The 22414-nt window shown below is 34.7% G+C and overlaps 1 protein-coding gene across 2 annotated transcripts in view; it reads left to right on the top strand.

The window, feature by feature from the left end:
* The window catches only part of CWC22 (CWC22 spliceosome associated protein homolog), a 55107-nt gene extending 40292 nt beyond the window's left edge, over positions 1-14815 (top strand). For both annotated transcript variants that reach the window (XM_006210224.3, XM_031678300.2), the window contains exons 14-20: positions 2410-2470; positions 5025-5102; positions 5717-5869; positions 7514-7641; positions 9259-9360; positions 9454-9674; positions 13989-14815. In XM_006210224.3, the coding sequence (XP_006210286.1) occupies positions 2410-2470; positions 5025-5102; positions 5717-5869; positions 7514-7641; positions 9259-9360; positions 9454-9674; positions 13989-14560 (1315 nt within the window). In that variant the 3' untranslated portion in view covers positions 14561-14815. The remainder of the gene's footprint in view (positions 1-2409; positions 2471-5024; positions 5103-5716; positions 5870-7513; positions 7642-9258; positions 9361-9453; positions 9675-13988) is intronic.
* The last annotated feature ends 7599 nt before the right edge of the window (positions 14816-22414 follow it).

Below are 22414 nucleotides of genomic sequence, written 5' to 3'. Positions count from 1 at the left end.
ACAAGTGACAGCCACTATTATATAATAGTACCAATTCTAGTAACAGTACAATAATTGTTGTCTTATGTGTCAGTTTGCTAAGAGCTCCCCACCCCTAAATGCCTATTAAAAATAATTTTAGGAAAGAAACACAGGGACTTTGATAAATAGGTATTTAAAGGACATGGTTGGGAGACTCATGTAATAGGATTATAAAACATGAAAAATGTTAGCAAACAGGTATCAATCTAGATGAATAAGTAATATTGTTGGTCATTAAAACAGCTGAAGTGATTTACTTCATTTTTTTAAAGCAACAGTACTCAGTACTAATAATGATTTCAGTTAGATACATGGAAAGATTTTTGGTGGAAATTTAATTTGGTATGTTCTTTATGGAAAGCCTTTTGGTAGCATGAATCAGTGGCTTGGTGTAATTGCCATTTGACCCTTCTTTTTCATTATGTTTCTTAAATACATGTTGACAGAATTATACACAGAATTGCTCAGTGCAAAAAAAAGAGAGAGAACAACAGTCTTACTGCCCAATATAAATAATCAAAATTTCCAGTTATGCCACTGTTGAAAATTAGGTTAATGGAGAATTAGCATTGATGTGGGCAAGTGGTCTAATTTAATGTTGGGTAGGAATAAAAAGTAATAATATACACTATATAGTACCAAGCCAGTAGTACTATCTTAACTGTATAAATAGGCAGATTCTAGAAATAACACATTAACGTATCAGCAGTGGTTATCTTGTGAGGAGGTTGGATTATTTATAAAAACTGTTCACTTATGGAAATCTTGTGAATAAAAATTCTGGCATCTGGCAACTGAACTATTTGGGAGGTTTTTGTTTTGTTTCCTTTCCTTTAAGACTGGTTGACTGATCTCACCAGTACTCTTATCTTCTTACTGTTCTGGCTTCTTCAACAGTGTTCTTTTATTTACATAAAACATAAAACTACACCATTAGCTTTGCTTTTGAAAATTAGGTAGTCCTGAGTGATGTTCCAGTCTGATGTTATATTATTGAAGCTGTAGCATCAGAGGGAGGTGGGTCTATAATATCTTCAACAATTTGAAGTTTCTTAGATTGGAGACATCAATAAACCATTTGTAAATACAACTTGAAAACTGGAATCATGGAAAATCTTTTTTCTTTATCCTTCCCTCAGTCATTATTAATTTGTGTTAAATCTGAAATTCATTTGGTTTCAAATATCAAGCAAGTTTAGTTCATTTGTTCATTTAATGTTAACGTTTAGTGCAGCTCTGAAACAGTCATCGTGTAGGGAGTCACCCAATACTTTTAAAATAAAACAGGAACAAGAAAAATAGATTGTCATACCTTCTCCCTGATACTTCACTTGGTAGATAAAAAGAAAGTTGTAAAATTTTTCCATCAGCTACTTGACTTGTTTTTCAGAAATTGTAGGATTTTTTTCCTGAGTACTAATTCTACTTTTTTAAAAACGAAACTAGAAAAGAAGTGTCACATCTTTTAAAATATTCTTTGGTATTGCTATATTACTGAGGTTTATTAGCTACAGTTAGTTTAATCTTAGTGCTAGATACTGTTTAATATTGTCTGTTATAAAAGCTCTTTCTTGATAGATTTCTTTTTTTCATTTTAGTTTTTTATTTTAATTCCATTCTACTCTCCTGGGTTATTACCCCTGTTGTGCTTATGAAATCCAATAAGTAACAGAAGCTGAGGAATACAGATGAACCATAAAACTAAATTCATAATCATTATATTTCAGATTATTTTATACTGCTGTTATCAAAAGATATTAGGATTATTCCTGATTGAAATTCACATTGAGTTTGATAATTTAAGTGAAGCATATTGAAAATACTTTTCATGCAATTTATATGAATACTATACAAAAAGAATTTTTTTCTTTGTAAGTGATTTTAGCTATTTACTATTTTTATACTTAGTTTTTATATAATGTGGAAGCCCTGTGTTTGGGTGTGAATCAAGATAACTTATAAATGTGGTGATTAAGCAGTAGATGTCATACTGGGCTCCTGGAACATCTTCTACCTCTTCCTGACTTGGATCAGAGAGAAGTGGAAATATTTAGCAATGTGATAAAAATTTGTCTGCTTTCTGTGTCTATTTATGCGCATTCTGGACATTTTGTATAATGGAATTATACTATATGTCTTTCTGTCTGACTTCTTTCACTTAGCAGAAGTCAAGATTCATCTACATTGTAATATGTGCCAGTACTTCATTCTCTGTAGAGTTAAGAGCTGTGTCTTTTTTATATCCACAATACAAGAGTATGAAATTATAGTTTAAAAAAATTATTTAAAACAATGATCAAAGTAAGATTCTCGTGTATGAAAGAGTGCTACATTTTAACTATGCTGCAAGTTTTTAACCTAACTATTGTGACCATTTTATCTCTACAGTTTAGATTTTGAAGAATGTGCTCACAAATTGCTGAAAATGGAGTTTCCTGAGAGTCAAACAGTAAGTTAATACTTTTTTTATTATAAAAATATTTAAGACAATTAATAGGTTTCATGAATTGAAACAATAACTCAGTACTAAATATTCATTTTTTAAATGTAGATTTTCTAAAATTTTTAAATAACTCAAATCTTTAGAGTCCTAGGGTGCTTCATATGTGCTACTCATTCCACTGACTTAAATTGGCTACTTGAATGGGCTGTGGGAAAAGGAGGAGTTCTCTCTGAACCACCACACTTTACATAGATTTCTGAGTGATTCAAATGGTGGCTTACATACAATAGAAAGTCTGTTCTTTAAGTTTGTCTACTTTATGCACTAAAGCATTCTTTGCCCCAGAAATTATAAAGATCACCATATATGTTGTTACATTGCTTTAATTGGGTATAGAAGAATCTGTACCATTTTTTAAATTCATTAGTTCATTTAACAAAAATATATTCAGCATATACTGTATGTCAGGGACTCTGTAAGGTGTCAGGGATTCAGCGATCCATAAAGTACATTTTAACCTCCTCTTGGCCCATGGAGCTCATAGTCTTATAACTCAGTATACTTCACACTTCAAAGTATCATGGAATCCTAGTGCCAAGGATAGTAAAGACCAGATTGAAAAGGCTATCTTGGGTGTTTTTTCTAGTTGTATTCTTATGTATATTGCTTCTTGCCCATCTAGATTTTAGATCCTTGGACCCTGAGCCACGGGTTTCAGGGTCTTGTTTTTCGCACTTTGCTTTACACGTGATAGACCCAGCACAGGTGCAGAGTGGATGTATCAGCTCTGATAAGCTCTTTGGTTTCTAGTTCTTCTAAAAGATCTTCTTGACCATTTGAGCAAAGTTACTATTAGGTGCAAGTCTTTTGTCTTAAGGCTTCAAATATGGTCTGTTATAGGGATTGGCAGACTGTGGCCCAGGCCCACTGCCCATTTTTGTAAATAAAGTTTCATTGGAATACAGCCATGCCTATTGGTGTGTCTGCTTTTGCCCCATAGCAGCAGAATTGACTAGCTGCAGAGCCCATATGACTGCTAAAGCCTAAAATACTTACTGTCTGGCCTTTTACAGAAGTCTCCCAACCTTTGTTCTAATATATAGATTAATTCTTAAAATGACATATAATGGAATCTTGAGAAGAGATGATTCTTTTCAAATTTTAAAAATTATTTTTCCCTCTTAAAGTTTATTTATTGGCATATTAATAATAGTGTACCTGTTTGTATTATGGGTGCTACTTGATGTGTTGTCACTGGAAGAGAATAAATTAGTCAATTAACCTTTAAAATTATAATTGAACTGAAGTTATGGTATGATCTTGTCACATTATTTGAGGAATATAATTAAGTCATTATAAATTTTATTAATATTAATCCAGAGGATAGTTGTTCTAGAACTAACAACATCATATTTTGATAACATTTGGAAGAGTGTCTTAGTGCACGTATTTCCATCCACTCCAAAGACTCTCCTAAAACCACTATAGTATTTAATTAAAATGTTAAAATATTTAATTATTATAAGCCACAGGGAATAACTTGTAATTTGCATTTAGTCTAGGGAAGAAAGTAATTTGTTTTGCAGGTAGTGCTGACTTTATTAGCAATGCTGTCAGTACGTTACCATGTTACATTGTTTAAAACCTTATTAACTATTGTTATTATAAAATACAATGTTGGTAGAAAAAGTTGAAAATGCATTTTAATATGTCAAATTAACATTATATAGTAGAACTCAGAAAAGCCTCATTTAAGTTTTTAGTACTGTATTACATTTTGACAAAGTACATCTCTTCAGGACTTACATGTTTATAAACATTTTAATTGAGGCAGCTTGTGACTAATCTTAAGTAATAATCTAGCAATATAATTATATCCAAAAATAACCAAACATTGTGAAGTGAGGCCTTCGAATAGAAAGTTTTATAACTAGATTATCAGCTTCTAGAATAGCACTGTCCAATAGAACTTTCTGCAGTGATAGAAGTATTCATATTCTGTGCTGCTTAGTACAGTAGCCACTACACTAGTCACGTGTGGCTTTTGAATACTTAAAATGTGGCTAGCATGACTGAGAAACTAACAAATGTGAATTTTAACGTAATGTTAAGTAATTTAAATTTAAATAACTACAGTGGTGGCTAGGGGCTGCCTTACTGGACAGCACAGTTAGATGTCATATTGGTGATCTATATTTAAAAGACTTCTGTATAGAATATTTTTAGAATACAGTATATTCAGTCTCTTTTTGATGTATCTGTTTCACATACTAGATTTTCTTGAAGTAGTTCATACTAATATGAATTTAGAATTTTGTAATCAATCTAATTAACATAAATGACTATGGAATTTCTGTCAGACAAACAGAAGATTTTTAAAAAACTATAGGCTTGACATAGATTGAATTTCTTATTTGTCTTCATAACTAAATAAGTGCACAAAGTTTTAGAAATTCTGTGTTTTTTAAAACCTTATTTAAAAATTCATGCTGTCTCTTTCATATAGCATCGATGCATTGTGTTTTGAATCATTAATGTCAATTTTTTTTTTTCCAAATAGAAAGAACTTTGCAACATGATACTTGATTGCTGTGCCCAACAAAGGACATATGAGAAATTTTTTGGCTTATTAGCTGGGGTGAGTTCCAGCCTCATTTTTCTTGTTGGATTTTAATGAAATCAGAAAGGGAATTCTTAACTTAAGTATTATGAATTAATGGGTCTGTCTGTGGTCTAGTCTAATATAACGTATTTTTGCTGAAAGCAAATTGTTCTCCCCTTCCTGCAGCTTCCCACTCTGCAGCTTCCTCCTTTCCCACTTCTTTTTAACATTACATCATGTATCACTCTTGCAGAACTTTGGGAAATTCTACATCTTTGTAATGATTTCCCAAAGAGGACAATTAAATGCTGTCTTTTCACGATTTCACAGCAGTTTCTAAAGTCAAGTACATGTTCAGGCAGCACAAATAAAGCATGAACTAAAGTAATTTTTTTAATCCAAACTCAACCCACAGAGAAGTATATTTATAGTATACAAATGTGTGAGTCTTTGATCAGCTACATGTATAATTTTGTTTTAGCATATAAATCTCAGGTAGATGCAGTGATATATATTAACTTCATATTTTGAGTACCCATCCTACAGCACAAAAAGATTGAGTGATATAATATTTATTAACTTTTGATGGAATAAATCTAGGAGGACTTAATATATGCTAGTAATGGTATTGACTTTTTTTAATTTATTAGCGATTTTGCATGCTAAAAAAAGAATACATGGAGTCTTTTGAAAGTATATTCAAAGAACAATATGATACCATCCATCGCTTGGAAACGAACAAATTGAGAAATGTTGCTAAGATGTTTGCTCACCTTTTATACACTGATTCACTTCCATGGAGTGTAAGTAGATGGATCAATATTTGTACTTCTTTCCTAATCCCCTGTTATTCTGAAATAGATATTAAGTATAACATAGCCAAACTTTTCCTATGTAGGAAATGTACTTAAAATGAATTGTGTCACAAACTTGTTCTATAATGGGCTGTCTTTGAGATTATATTCATATAACATGGGATCAAAAAGCTAAGTAAATAATATATGAGTGTAAGAAATACCATCCTGGATGATATTAACAGTCCAAACATTACAGTGCTTTTTAATAGTGATGCCTAGGAGTGTTTTCAGAGAAAGCATAGATTTTCATCTTCTCTGTATACACACATGTGCATGCACACTGATATCCACATGAATCCATAGTTGGATGGCTCATGAGCCTCTGAGTTTACTGCCTGTTTCCTGAGGAAATAATGATTAGTAGTTCCTCTAGTTAGGATGAGAGAAATGATTGTTCTGGCAAGGTGTGTTTTTCTTAGCAGACATTGGAGTTGGGTAAGGGATAGAGAGGAGTTCCGATAGTCATAGTTGGAACAAGGAAAGACATTCTTGATGGAGACATACGTACACTGGGCTGGAATGAACTACATTAAGCTGTCACTTAATTGTACATCTACTGTTAATTCAACAACGATTTGTTTAAGTCACCAATTGTAGGCCCAGAAAGAGATACTGGGCATCCACAATGAAATATATATAGTCCCTGCTTTGAAGGAACTTATTACCATGTAAGAGAAGAGGTAAGATGTCTATAGTGATAATACAAAATAAAAAGTGATAGATTATAAGAAAAACAAAATTGCTAAAAAAATTGAAAAGAAAGAAATTACATTCAAGAAGAAAGGAAAAAGATGATCATATTGTAGAATACTGCAACCCAGTGGTAGAATGAAGCCCCATCATTGAACTTATAAACATTGGGTCGATTTTTTTTTTTTAATACTTTAAGTACTAAGTGTATTCAGCTATTTTAATAGACATTTATATGCCAACCCAAGAAGCTAATCATAATTATTTTACTTCCTTTTCTCCCTTCTTCGGGAAAATGAAATCAAAGTTTTAAAGAACTGAAACAAATGAGATCCTAGAACATATAATCCATAAAAAATTGGAGGTTGCTTTTATTTTTATTTATCCTAAAATATCTCTCTGTGAGCTTCAATTTTTAAGCTCCAATCTTAGTTTTCAGAACAAGCCGTCACTCTGTCTTAACTCTTACTGTGTACTAAATGTGCTGTACAAAACAATAGCTTAATGCTTTAAGTGGCATTTTTCCCCAATTTGTCACACACCCACGTTTTGATGAGTGAGTTTTAGGAGCAAGTAATCATTGCTTCAGCATTATATGCTAGAGACAATATCCTCCGTGCCATAAAAAAAAGCACGTTACTCAAGAAAGAGAATGAACTCTTATTTCTATAGCATCTTAACATTCTGAAAATTAGTATAGAGAAGCAGTCTTAAACTTCTTCAAGAAACAGTACATATCAGCATAAGGGAAGATGTTTAGAGATAATTCTGATTGAAGATGCAACCAAATCATAATTTCAAGGGATGCTTAAAATTATAAATATTGGTTACTTAGTCTTTGACCACCTATGTCCTTTGAACACCAAAATAAAATTGTCTTCTTTTAATTTTAATTTTCAGGTGCTTGAATGTATAAAGCTGAGTGAAGAAACCACTACATCATCCAGTAGAATTTTTGTTAAAATATTTTTCCAAGAACTGTGTGAATACATGGGTCTTCCTAAACTGAATGCAAGATTAAAGGATGAGTAAGTTGATTATTAAGCACTTTTTATTCTTACTGCCCTCAAAGGTTTTCCCCTACTTTAGCAGATGTAAGTCCACCCTCAGTAAAAATACAAGTTAAGTCCTTAGGACATTCTTCATTCGTTAGTCACTGCTCTGAACCTCATGTTCTGTGTGGCACAGGACAACATGAAACTTTTTTATTGATTTATAGTCATTTTACAATGTTGTGTCAAATTCCAGTGTAGAGCACAAATTTTTCAGTTATACATGAACATATATATATTAATTGTCACATATTTTTCTCTGTGAGCTACCATAAGATCTTGTGTATATTTCCCTGTGCTATACAGTATAACCTTGTTTATCTATTCTGCAATTTTAAAATCCCATCTAACATGAAACTTTTAATGATGGTTTAGTTCAAGTAGAGAAAAGGCAGAATTAATGCCTCTTTTAATTTAGTTAGAACTTACAAATTATTTTTTGCATGCTCACTGGAGTTTTCCAGTAATGGATATTTGTAGTTTTATTTTCAGTTTCACCCTCATTTTGAACCTTAGAGTGATAATTTTTTATTATCAATGGACAGTTGTGGATATATACAGGTGAATATCAATCATATAACTGTTCAAATTACTATACTGAACTAAGGTTTTGTTCCAAGACTATTATGTAATTCCTATCCTAGCTTTCTTATTTCTTATTTATTCAGATTGCCCATTGCCCACTCACATTGGCTACTACTCCATTCACACTGTGAAATCCTTTCAGATTTTTCTCAGTGACCACCTGCAAGATCTTTCTCAGTCCTCATGCCTCTTGACCTCTTGGTCTCACTCACACTGTTGACCACTTGTTCACGGTGGCTTCTCACTTTCTTCTCATTCTGCTGTACTCCTCTCAGCCTCTCTCTCCCTTGAGCCTGCCTCTCTGGTACTTGCCAAATCTACCCTGGATTCTTCCTGCTCTGGGCCAATCCATCCCCTTCTCTTGGCTTCATATAATTTATTGGTCTACTTTGCTAACTCCACTTGTTGGTCCATTTAATGCTTTTCCTGACTCCACTTGTTAGTCCATTCAGTGTAGCACTCGAAACCACATGTCCAAAACCACGTTATATTGTTAATGTTTTTCTATTTGTCCCCTCCTTAGAAACAGTAATTATATACAGTCTTCATCTTTGATTTCTCTTTTGTTGACTGCTTTCCCCACTCCCCCAGTGCCTTGCACAGTGCTGAGTATACATACATTTATGTGTATACAACAGAGGAGTGGTTTTTTTTTTTTTTACTTTTCTGTATATACACTCGTATACAATAGAAGTATGTATATATAAGTTTATATGTGTCGTGTATGTATATCTATTCCAAGTATTTATGTGTGTCTAGGAAAGTTTTTTTAAAAAAACCTCTGTTGTATAATTATAGAAATCAATTTTAGTAACTTATGACTTGACTCTACTTTCATTTAAATAGCATGCATCCTAGCCTAGTAAATGATTTTTAAATCACTTACTTGGTTGTATTTCATTTACTAATTAATATATAGAAAATCTGAAAAATGACTATATAAAGGACTCTGCCTTTTTATCCTGAAGCAATCTGTTCTCTCTTGTTCATATTTCTTTTCTTTTTTAGAACCCTACAGCCATTCTTTGAAGGATTATTACCCCGTGATAATCCAAGGAACACGCGGTTTGCCATCAACTTCTTTACTTCTATAGGCCTTGGAGGTTTAACGTAAGAATTATTATCAGAATGTTATTCAACATATAAAATTACCTCACAGTTGCCTTCAAAGCTGAATCTAACAGAGATTATATTTTTAATTAGGGATGAATTGCGTGAGCATCTCAAAAACACACCAAAGGTCATTGTGGCACAAAAACCAGATGTTGAGCCAAATAAATCCTCCCCCTCCTCTTCCTCTTCCGCATCCTCCTCCTCGGAGTCTGACTCCTCTGCCTCTGCCTCGGACAGCAGTGATAGCAGTTCAGAGTCTTCTAGTGAAGAGAGCGATTCCTCGTCCACCAGTAGTCAGAGCTCGGCCTCAGGTATTGAAACTCATTTATAATTGATCATGCTCTTTTCCAATGAGTATACTGCTAGTCGTGTTTACAAGGGAAGAGAGTGATTTGATTGCTTATTTATTTTAGAGTTCAGTTATTTATAAGCCACGGATTAATAGTATAAATGATCGTCTATCATTGTTGCAGTCTGTACTGAATTCAACATTTATAATGCCAAGATTGCCTTCTGGAATCCTCTTCATAGGAATGAAGATACTCCATTTGCAGATATTTATTTGAGAGTTGACTGAAATGCCATTCATAATATCAATCTAGTTTACAGGAGCTTTTCTGATGTTTATATTTTAAAGAAATTTTAATTTTTTACTTTTAATAGTGAAGCTTTATATATGTGATTGACACATACCACACATTCAGTGCATACCTTATAAGTGAACAGCTTTATGAATTTTCATAAACAGACCATATCCATGTAACTAGCACCCAGAACAAGAATGACCAGTACCACAGAAGTCCTCGTTGTTCTCTCTTCTAGTTATTACCATCCACCGCCTCATGGCAGCTACTGTTCTGATTTGTAATTCTATAAATAATTTTGCCAGCTTTTAACCTTAGAATTACATATTATGAACTCTGGCTTATCTTTCAGCATTATGTTTGTGAGATTCATTTGTACTGTTACTCTTAGTTATAGTTCATTCATTCTCATTGCTATATAGTTTTTCACTATATGAATATTCCACAGCATATTTAACATTTTTCCTTTTTGCTCAATGGAAATTTAAATTTATAACATTCCCATGAATATTCTTGTACATATCTTTTTTTGTACATATCTTTGTATATACTATATATATAGAGTCACCAAAAATGTGTATAAGAGTATTTGTGGGGACACTTTTTATATATATACATTTTATGTGTGTGTGTGTATTTCTGTTGGATATGTACCCAAAGGTGAAATCACTGGGTTGTAGGTTGTACGTAGATATTGCCAAACAGTTTTCCAAGTGGTTGTTCCAGTTTACAGTCCCACTAGCCACGTATGAGCGTTCCAGTAACTCCCATCTTCACTAACACTTTAATTGACATCTTTTTCATTCTAGCCATTTTGGTGGGTTTGTAATGAATTGCATTGTGGTTTTAATTTGTATTTCCTTGATCTCTAATAAAGTTGAGCACCATTTTATATATTATTGGCCATTTGGATATTTTCTTTTTGTTAAGTGGCTGTTCAAGTCTTTTGCCCCCTGTTTTTACTGAGCTCTCTTTTCTGTTGATTTGTAAGAGCTTTTGTGTGTTCTGGTTATGTATCTTTTGTCACATTATGTACTGCAAATAACTAGTCCCAATATTGTCTCTCCAGCCCTGCAGGGCTACCAGAGCTCTGCTGGTCTGTGTCCCTCAGCAGCAGCCCTGAATCAGCAGATTCTCACGGAGAAAGTGGCATCAGCTTACCTCTCTTTGGTTCTGCCGTCTCTTCAATCTTGGCCCCTCTAGTCCTCTTTTTTCTTTTTTTTTTTTTTTTTTGGTCAGCTCTCCAGTGTCTTTATTTTTTACTTTTTATTTTGAACTAATTTTTGACTTATAAGAAAGTTGCAAAAAATAGTACCGTGAATTCCCACATATTCCTCACCCAACTTCCCCTAATGTTAGCATCTTACATAACCATAGTTCAATTACCAAAACCAGGAAATTAACATTAGAACAGTACTGTTAACCAAACAACAGATCTTATTTGAATTTCATCAGTTTTCCCACAAATGTCCTTTGTCTTGTTCCAGGATCCTCACTGCATTTAATTGTATTTTTCTTTAGTCTTCTACTCCAGTGGTAGTTCCTTTCAGGCTTTCCTTGTTTCAAATGGCTTTGACCCTTTTGAAGTCCTCTGGTCACTTATTTTGTAAAATGTCCCTCAATATGGAGATCTGTCCGATGTTTTCTCATGATTAGAATGAGCTTATGCATTTTTGGCCAGAATACCATAGAAATGACGTATTATTCTTAGTGTGCCTTATTGAGGAGTTCATAATATTGGTATGTCTTACTGATGACATTAGCTTTGCTCACTTGGCTAAAGTGGTGTCTGCTGGATTTTTTCATGGGAACTGTTTTTCTGTGTAAAGTAGTCTCTTGTGGGGAGATAATTTGATATTATGCAGATCTCCTTTTTCTCCTCTGACTTGCAGTTTTCAGTTTTAGCATCCATCTTTGGATCTTATCTGCAACCCTTACTACTGTAGTGTTTGCCAAACGGTGGTTTTTCTATTTGTCTGTTTTCTTCTACATTTAGTAATTGAATTTCTCCTGTAAGAAGTTGTCCCCCCTCATTTATTTGTTAATTCAACTATATATTTCTATCAGTGTGGACATGGGTATTTATCTTATTCTATGCTATCACTCATTATGTTGTTGAAATCATTTCAGCTTTGGCAATTAGTTCCTTCGGGTTGACTCCTGTGTTCTTTTCACATACACACATCTTTTTTTTTTTCTTTTTTTTTTTTTTCACTTCCTTTCTTTGTAGCATCCCAAGTTGTTCCAGATCTTTAGTGCCTTTAAACAGAAGATTTTAAAATTTTATCTGGCGTTTCTAGTTGTTTTCAGCAGCATTACAAGTCTTCCATAGTCTTCTTCATACTTCTTGGAAGGGGAAGTACTATAGTAAAGGATTTTTCAAATGTACATTTTCTGAGAAGGTCTGTTGTTTTCCCCAGGGCCGACTCTGCTTTCTTGCATCATAGTTTCTTATTCTGAATAAGAGATAGTCTGATTGTCCAAAATGCATGTCATTTCTTGTTTTTTTAATGTGCATTTCAGACAGGCAGCACTTTTCCCCACACCTTAGTAGGTTGGAAGGTTAGTCTTTACACCCTTGTTTGACTTCGAAGTGTTTTACGTACCATGTGGCATCCAGAATTAGGGGACTCTCACTGCTTTATATTATTAGAGCAAGATTCCATTTGCTCATAGGAAGTCTTATTCTTGAATTGAAATTTTACATTTTACCATTCACTTCTTGTAATTCAAAAGAATTTGTTATTTCATGGTATCTGTTTTGAGAACAGATGATAACACAGCATGAACTGCTGCAATAAGGAAGCTTGCTGATTCAAAATTAATTCGCCTCATCATACAGTTTCAGTAGAGAGCTTTCACTTGTATCAATAAAATAGTAAATAGCATAAAAGCATATGAACTTCCCCCAATTGAAAATTGTAAAGCAAACACCAAAGAGAGAGGAGACTGCACATTATATATTATATGGCTCAGGTTTTAGTGTCAGTGAAGCACCAAGAGTGGTGTACAGCAGGGTCAGAGAGATGTTGATTCTGCACAGAGCCAGATGGTTTCTGCTTGGGTAGCTGCAGCTCAGCTGAGCTGCTTGATAGGAACCAGAGAAATAGGTCCTTAGTGGCAAACTAACTGACTGTGCCAAGGGTAGGCATTTGGCAGGAGAAATAGAGGTTGGTAACAATGAGGTTTGGGTGGCGGCAGGACAAGAATAGGCAGTTTTCCACCATATTTTCTTTTTTCTGTATTCATATGAATTTGACAGAAATTTTGGTCATCTCAGTACCTTTGATGATGTTCCCAAACTAAACAACACAGATAAAGTGATTAAACTTGTTTTGTAGCTTAACATGGTAAAATGTCTCATTGTAATTATCTAAAATTTATTTTTGTGATCATATCAATAAAATTAAAAATTTCAAGGCATTCTTTAGAAGAGCTTACTCAGCAATCAAGCCTTTTTGGTTCTCTTAAAGCCTGTGGATGTATCTCAACAAAGCTTTTCTTTGCTAGTGCAGTTAGTGCTTCTCTGATAGCAGACCTACTGTTTTGTAGGAAGAGGTTTTTATTTGTAATATTATAGATTCATATTGTTAAGCAAACCCAGTCATCTACTCAACCCATCTTTTAGGAAGAGACTTTGCTGGTATGTGTGATCATTGTATTTTAATTATGAACTAGATCTGACATAATATATGACATAATGCACATGGGCTGGAATTTATGTTTTGGATGAAATTTTTTAAGTGGAAATGTACCATTTTTTGTCACTTCATTAAAACTTTTACATTTGCTATAGTTTATTTAAAGTTGCTGTTTAAGGATTGAAACAGTACATTGGTAGCTAATGTTAATATATTGTATATTCTTAAAAATTAAACATTTTGTATAATGTTCTGTCATCAGACTTTGCATTCAGCCAGTTTGGCTCTGCATCCACTGTACCCGAATTAGTAAGCCTATAATGTATCAATAAATGTGATTTTTCAACTATGAAATTAAGATTGAAATAAAGGCTAACTGTATTTCATTTTATACATGCAGCTAAAGATACCAGAAAGAAGGGACATGGGAACCCCAGAAGTAAAGAAGTAGATAAATTGTTCAGGAAACAACAAATAAACGATAGGAAACAAGAAGAAAGGAGACAAGAGCAGCTGCACCAGGAATTGAGGACTGAGAGAGAAAGGAGGTCAGAGAAGCCCAGAGACAGAGATTCAAGAGATCCCGTCACAAAGTACACTTCAGACAGAGGGGCTCCTTCTGAGCGAAATAGCTACAGCAGAGTCATGAATGACAGAGACCAAGAAATGCACATAGATTTGGAACATAAGCATGGGGAGCCCAAAAAGAAAAGAGGAGAGAGAAGAAACTCTTTCTCTGAAAATGAGCACAGACACCAAAATAAGGACAGTGAACATTTTAGAAGAAAAGATAGATCCAAGTCAAGAGAAAAAAATAAAAAACATTCGGGCTCTAGAAGCGATGAAGATAGATATCAGAATGGTGCCGAGAGGCGATGGGAAAAACCTAGCCGATACTCTGAACAATCCAGAGTATCTAAGAAAAATCAGGACCGACGAAGGGAAAAGTCTCCAACAAAGCAAAAGAAGTAATTCTGCAAAATTACAGACACTGAAATGCCTTATATTCAGTTGAAACAAATTATTTTTTACATTGATTGACGAACTTTATAGAGAATTCTTGTATAAAGTACTGGTTTGTATTTGTACATTTTAAAAAAGTTTTCATTTTAACTTTTTTTTTTATTGATACATCTCAAGACCCTCCATGAAAATTATTTGAAAAGTTTCACCAGAGAGGGATGTAATTCTTGCTTATATTTTGTTAATAAAATGATCAAATGCTCATTGAATCAGTGATTTTTTTCATTGACAGAAATTTCTTTTCTGCTAATGTTTTCAATTGTTTATGGAATTATTATAATGAATTATTAGTCGCTTTTTATTTGTGACTGAAGACCAAAATAGACAAATCATTTCAGTTTAACATTTTTGCTTTGTTAATGAGATGCTATGAACCTTCCTTAGGAGTCACCCTTTTTTTTAAAGTAGAGGAATTATCTTAAGTTTTGTGTTATGTCTTGAACAAAATAGGTGGGTATTTTTTTCACAAGTGTTTTGGTGAAGCTAGGTTTATGTTGGCTTTAAACAGATATAAAGCTATATTATTTATAACTAGGACTTCTTTCATTGATAACATTTCTTCTTTCTGGACTGTTAGATTAACATGTAATTGGGATTCTTCGTGATTAGTGCTTTTTCTCAGCCTTGAAGTTATATCACTGTTGGTAAGTTAATATGTATTTAATTTTTAATTTAGATTTATAGGTTGTTGGAAAACATACAGTCATGAGCGATGTGGACAAGCCTAACTGAAATAATTCTAATTTTTTATAAGAATTTTAAGGGTTTCCATCATTGTAACTCTCAACAATTAATATGTGACCATATTATTTATTACCTTTGAAATAAAATATCACTTCTGAAATTTTAGATTTGCTGACAAAGCATTTCACCTTATTTACTAGATAGACTACTTGTACTTACTTGTTCACCTTAAAAGCACATAAAATCCATTTTAGCTGAAGTTCAGGTTCGAGAATATGGGACCACCATTTTAATGTTTGGCTTTCAGGCATACACTGATTCAAAATGTTTTCTATTTTTGTTGTCTAAAAACTTAAGTGTAAGTAACAATAAAGTCATTATCAATAAAGAAATATTACTCTCTCCTCTTCCTCTTCCTCTGGCCCCCCAAAGTGTTAATTGAATTTGACAGCTTGGAAAAATTCTTTTTAGCTTTTTCTCCAACTGCAGCGGTTAGAAGGTGGTAGGTTGTGATTAGAATGGACTGTCGTGGACATGGTACGTTTCCCAGAACTATGAAGCTCAGCGAATTGGATTCAAGGAGCACATAGGCTATAAGCCCTAAAGAAAGTAAGTAAGAGTTAATTTTTAACTGAACACCCATCTTCAGAGGTGGTAACAAGGAAAGAACAGCAGAGTAGAAATTTTATTTTCTTCACTTTAACCTTAGTTCATAATTTCTTTTCTAAATGTAAAAATGGGAAACCATTCTTTTAATTGAGTACTTAAGACCTTAAAGAATTACTAAACTATAGTGTATAGTGTACCTATACACTATACACATGGTAATAAATGCTATGAGGAAAAGTAGTGAAAGGAAATAGTGTGTGATGATGGAGAGGGTGCAGGGAGGTGGTGATTTTACATAAGAAGGTCAGAGAAGGTCTCTAATAAAGTGGGTGGTATTTGCTGTGGGAAGAACTGAGGCAGAAGGAAGTGCTGAGGCATAGATATTTATTTGTGGTAAATATCACCTGAAAATTTTTGTTCACATTTCCTCTTCTACTTAATTCAGTTTTTTTCTTAGTGCTTCACTATTTTATTTACTCTTTAAAAAGCAGTTAACGGAACACCTAACTACCTTCATGCAGAAGTATTTAAGTGTAAGTGAGTCATATCAGGACACGGAATGGGTAGGGAACTGGACTATTTGCCTTCTTGATGCGTTTCTGCAGCATCAGATATGTGTTCACGTACACTGTCTGCCACTCAGGCAGATTTTTCACATCACCTTGCATAAATTTCTCATTGTTACTCAGTTTCTCAGCTTCCTTGCCTGTAACGTCCTGTTCCTCCATCCCTACCACATACTCCCACAGTCATTCCCTTTATGCCGACTTCAAAGTCCACACTGCCTCTGAAGTCTCTCCTTCAAGCCACACTTTGACCACCGCCCACCCAGCTCACCTGCTTTAATGCTGCTATTCTAGCCATCTTTACTCCATCACAAGTTTAGATCTATTAACTTTGAAAATTGGTTTTGTCTCCCCATATTACAGAAGAGTGAAGTCCAGAGAAGTTAATTAGGCCAGGCCACAAAGCTGGTAAGTAGCAGGACCAAATTTTAACCCAGATTAGCTTCATTCCAGAACTTCATTCATCCAACTGGAGGATAGAATGGCCAGAAACTTGAGAGAGTATTATTTGAGTACCAGCCCTGCCCCCAACAGCTGTGTGGACTTAAGCAAATTATTTCATCTCTCTGACCTTCACATTCATCTTTAACTAGTTTATTGTGCCTACCTCACACAGTTGTAGTGATGAAATGAAATAATGCAGTCAAAAGCCAGCAGTAATACATAGCACAAAGTGGGCATTCAATAAATCCTAGTTTTTTTTCCCCAGCATCTAGCAGAGACTTAGAAAAACATTGAGGTTCATTAACTGACTCATGATTGATTGCTCTTTTATATGTCATTTGTAGTATAGTGTTAAAAAAAGATTGTTTTAAAATAGCTACACAGAAAATGAATAGATTTTTCTAGAATCAAAATGTGACAAAGAGTAATTCTCCATCACTTTCTTCCTATTATAGCACTTCTTTCCCAGATGTATACATTCTTTTAATTTAAGCAAGCAAGTTCCTATACCCATTATTTCAAGTTTCCCAAATGTGTTGTCAGAAAGAGGAAAAAAAGTTGTGGTCATCCCTGATAGTTAATGAGAGAATTTTTTGTTCTTGATTTTAATACCCTGTTTATGCCATTTTCATTTTGACTCAACTGTTGGGTTTTTTTTTTCCTAATTCTTGTCTGCCTTATAATTTTATGATTTCATGCATCAGGATTTTTTAGGAGCTGATTTTTTTGTCCTAATCTGATTCTCACTTTTTCCAATGTAGTCAGATGTCCTTTCTGATCTTTCAGATTCTTCTGTTCCATGTTTATTCTACTGAAAGTTTCTTTAGTCTTGCAAACTTTGATGTTCACTGGTATGCTAGGAGAGAATCCAGAGTGCTCAGTGTGACCTTCAGGAAACCTCTGTTCCCTTAGCGTGGACATCTCTGTGTATACACTTCCAAGCTCTAACTAAAACACTGCCAAATGATTTTCCCGGCTCTCCTTATTCTGATCTCTTATGTCCCCTCAGCCTTTCAGCCTTGGATATGCTCTACAACTTCCATTTATACCCACCCACATGTTTCTTTTTAAATGTCCTTAAAAACTTTTGAGTACATTGCATACCTCCAGTTAGAACATACTTTTTTTTAATGCCTTTATTGTTGTATGGTTCCTATACAATAAACTACACATATTTCAGATGTACAATTTGATGAATTTTGATAAATGCATGAACCCACCACCACAATCAAGATAGCTAACATTTCCCTCACTCCCCAGGAGGTACAATTTTCGAATTCCCAATTTATCCCTTACACCACCTCTACCCCCTGGTAACCATAAGTTTGTTCTCTTGTCTGTGAGTGTTTCAGTTTTGTAGATAAGTTCATTGGTGTCCTTTTTTTTTAGATTCCACATATAAGCGATATCACATGGCTTTTTTCTTTCTCTTTCTGGCTTACTTCACTTAGAATGACGATCTCCAAGTCCATCCATGTTGCTGCAAATGGCATTTCTTTTTGATGACTGAGTACTATTCCATCATATATATATATATATATATATATATATATATATATATACACACACACATACACACACACCACATCTTTATTCAGTCATCCATCAATAGACATTTGGGTTTCAGTGTCTTGGCTATCGTAATAGCGCTGCTGTGAACACTGGAGTGCATGTGTCTTTTTGAATTGTATTTTTCTCCAGATATATGCCCAGGAGTGGGATTGCTGGATCATATGGTAAGTCTATTTTTAGTTTTTTAAGGAACCTCCATACTGTCCTCCATAGTGGCTGCACCAGTTTTCATTCCCAGAACATACATTTCTTGAAGTCAGTCCGACCTATGCATTGTATGTTTTCTAGGGATAAATGAGAGGATATCTCCTCACCATTACAAACTGCCCTCCTCATCGCACAAAGCCATGCATGGGGAGGGATGAAGCTATTGAGTTCTCCATAGGCCAGCTTTGCACAGATAGAAGAAAGGAGATACTCAGCTAACCAAAGTCACTTAGGGTACGCATGTCTATGTGTACATACATACAGAAGAGCACAGGCCTCCTTTTACAAAGACTCAGGTTCATATAGAGTAATTTACTACTGTTTGGTTAACATTTAAATCTGACTTAAATCTCATTTGAGTCTGACTTTTATCTCACCTATATTCCTTGCTGGTTGTTCACCTTTAGACAGGTCTTTTAACCTCCGGGTCTCAGTTTTCTCATATGTAAAATTGTTTAATAGTGGTAACTCCCACAAATAGTGAATGATCTCTGTGGTGTTCTTAGAACAGGGCCTGAAACTGAGTTCTCATTGTTACTGTTATGTTGTTTCTGTTGTCACTGATGCTGACGTAGTACCACTAGACCAGGAACTGCAAAGGCAAATACCTGCAGGGGCCAGGTGGATAACACAGATGAAACAATCAAATGCGATAGTAAACTGGAGTTACTAAAAGGCAGCAACACATGCTCAGCTCCATCTAATTATGCCTGTACAAAAGGTTGTCAAATCTGCCTGGTTTTCAATAGAGTTAAAGAATAAGAATTTGTACGTAGCTTTTGATTGCTAAATGTTCACAATGACTTTCTGTAAGTTTAAAACAGCCAAAAGTTTTTTGAAAGTCCAAACAAAGCAATCTATAGGTAAAATTAGCTTTTGAGTAGCCAGTTTGTGACTCTACTCCAGACCGTCAAAAACAATTTATTACTTAATTTTGAAATGACACTGTTTATCATACAAAAAGATCATTGTGTGGTTTTTGCTCTTCATAATAGTGGGAGAATAGGCTTTTCATCTTTCTTGAGAAACCTCATTTAATTTGCTAACCTCGGTAATCCCCTCTAGCTAAACAGCTTTAAAACTTTTGTCACGTTTCAGTGCTGCATTTCATTAGCGTACTCTCCATAATGTCATGTATCCTAAACAATTCATTGTTCCTCAGATCTGCACCTTTTCTAACTTAACTGCAGTTGATTCCACCAATCTCTCATCACACTTTGCATTTTCAGAGCTTGTCTTGACCTCAAATCACCAAATTCTATCTATATTGCTTTTGAAAATCTTTGCATATCTTCCCACCCAAACTGTCACCACCAAAGTTCTGGCCCTTTTTATTTTGTAGCTGGACTTGGACAATAGTTTATTGATCATCTGTGTGTTAGGCACTGTTCTAAGGGTATAACAAAGAACAAACAAACAGGGATCTGTTTTCAATTGAGCCTAAATTCTTGCAGGAAAAATCGATCAAGTTTAAAAAAAAAAACAGCTTATACTTTGCAAAATGTTAGCTATTCAGAAAAGTCAAAAGAACCAGTGCAGTGGCCAGCTGTATACCATCGACCTAGGTTCCTATTAATCTAAAGCATTACTTTCATCCTGTCCTCCCCTTATACACTGAAGTCCAATTACTCCTCTAGCATTTCTTTAAAGTTCAAGTTCAATCTGTCTTCCTCAACGTTTGTTCTAGGAGCTGCCATCCATTGAACAGTACTCAAGAAATTCGTCATAATTTTTACAAAAACCATAAAGTAAAAGATATCCTAATTTTACAGCTTACATGCTCATGTCTACCCAGCTGAGACATGGCAGAGCCAGGACTCATCCACCCCATCATCACACATGACAGATGAAATCATTTCTTTCTTAAGATTACCCAGCCATACAAACCCTGTTCTAGCCAGGCTGGTTATTTGCTGCCCTGAAAGACTATTCTTTCTCATCTCTGAATTTCTGCCTCCCTCCTACCTTCCACCTAAAATACCCTTTTCTATTTGCCTCTTCATATTTTCAAAATTGAACATACATACACTTTGCTAACATGAAGTTTGCCCTGATACAGAACCCAGCAATGGCTTTTCCTTCTATAGCACCTGATGCATAATAAAGGCCTTGTAATTAGCGCTTACGTATTGTACAGTGAGATCATTTTTATATTTTATCCTAACACACACCCCACCTCACCGCCCCCAAATAGAGTATTCATTTGCCAGTGGCAGGAGTTTTGTCTTACTAAACATTGCCGTTCTGTCTGAACCTCGCTAGAGACCAGGGTTTCTTAACCCCAGTACTATTGACATTTTGGGCTAGTTAATTCTTTGTTGTGGCAGCCTGTCCTGTACACCTTAGAATGTTTAGCAGCATCCCTGGCCTTACCTGTTGGATGCCAGTAGCACCAGTCTCCCAGTCCTGACAATGAAAAATGTCTTCAGACATTGCCATATAGGCCCTTAGAGGCAAAATCGTCTCCAGTGACTACCACTGCCGTAGACCTAGCACTTAGGAAATACTCTTTAGTGGATCCCAGTGCTAGTGCTTATTCTGGGAACCTCACTGTCTCCACTCGTATAAAGCTGTGTCTACTTATACTGCCCTCTTGTTTTTGTGTGGGCAAGATTTGTTTTAAAAGAGGAACTCATCATTTAATAGAGTAGTGGGCAGCAATATTGTTTTTGTTTAGCCAAATATTCTGATACCTCATTCTAGAGAACACATTCTGGTTGACATTTTAAAAAGTAGATTTTCTGTAAATGGAAGTATGATTAGCCTGTTAATATAATTGTCTCATATAGGTTCTGCTTTCTCCTTGTAGCTGTTTATTATAACTGACACATTTTAGAAGTAGAAAACAACCAGCTGTGACTACTGTATTATTTTTAATTCTATATTAGAGAATTAAATTATCTAATATCCAAAAACCTTAATTTTTGATCATACACTTTAGTGACAGCCAAATGGTTGTTAAAGTGAATTAACTAGTCATTTAATCAGTAATTTCATGCATTACAAAACCTAAAAGATTGAGCAAATAGGATTGAACCTCCTGCGAGTTGGCTTCCCTCCTAGAAAAAAGTCCTGGAACAGAATCTGGTATGAATTAGGAGTCTTTATGAGTCCCATGCTTTATATAACACCCTGTTTTGTTATCAGAGATCTTCCCTTCTCCAACACTATTTTTATGTCCAATATATGGGAAGCCCCTATGAAGGCAGTACTGAACATTTGCTATTTTTATATAAGGATTATTCCTTCTTTCCCATCAGATAATTTGGGTAAACCTACCAATGAAAGAACTCTTTGGCCTGGCCATAAAAACTACCTGACACCCCTGAGCAATGCCACTGATTCACGAATGAACATGTAACCTGTGTCAGGCCACTCAGAGTCCTTCCCCAGTAGTTTTTCAGTTTGGAGTGTGAAACACAGGACCGTGTCTAATGGCACATAGACCAAGAAAGGTGTTTATTGAAGCTGGAGCATCCACTGACCTGTGGAAAAAAAGCCCATCTGCAGCAGAGAACAACAGGGCAGCTCCAAAGCAATCAGTGCCCAGATGAAGGAGGAGTCCTCACAATTTTATCTCTCTAAATAAATTTAATTGTGGCTGATACCAGACTTCCCAGTTATATGAACCAATGAATTTCCTCTTCTACTTAAGCTACTTTGATTCAGATTTGTACCGCTTGCACTAAAACCGTATGTATTAATTCAGAGTGATTCCTGT

The sequence above is a fragment of the Vicugna pacos genome, chromosome 5 (genome assembly GCF_048564905.1).
Source record: "Vicugna pacos chromosome 5, VicPac4, whole genome shotgun sequence".
Classification (NCBI taxonomy): domain Eukaryota; kingdom Metazoa; phylum Chordata; class Mammalia; order Artiodactyla; family Camelidae; genus Vicugna; species Vicugna pacos.
The sequence above is the reverse complement of the archived record's forward strand: the minus strand, read 5'-3'. Positions and strand labels throughout refer to the sequence as shown.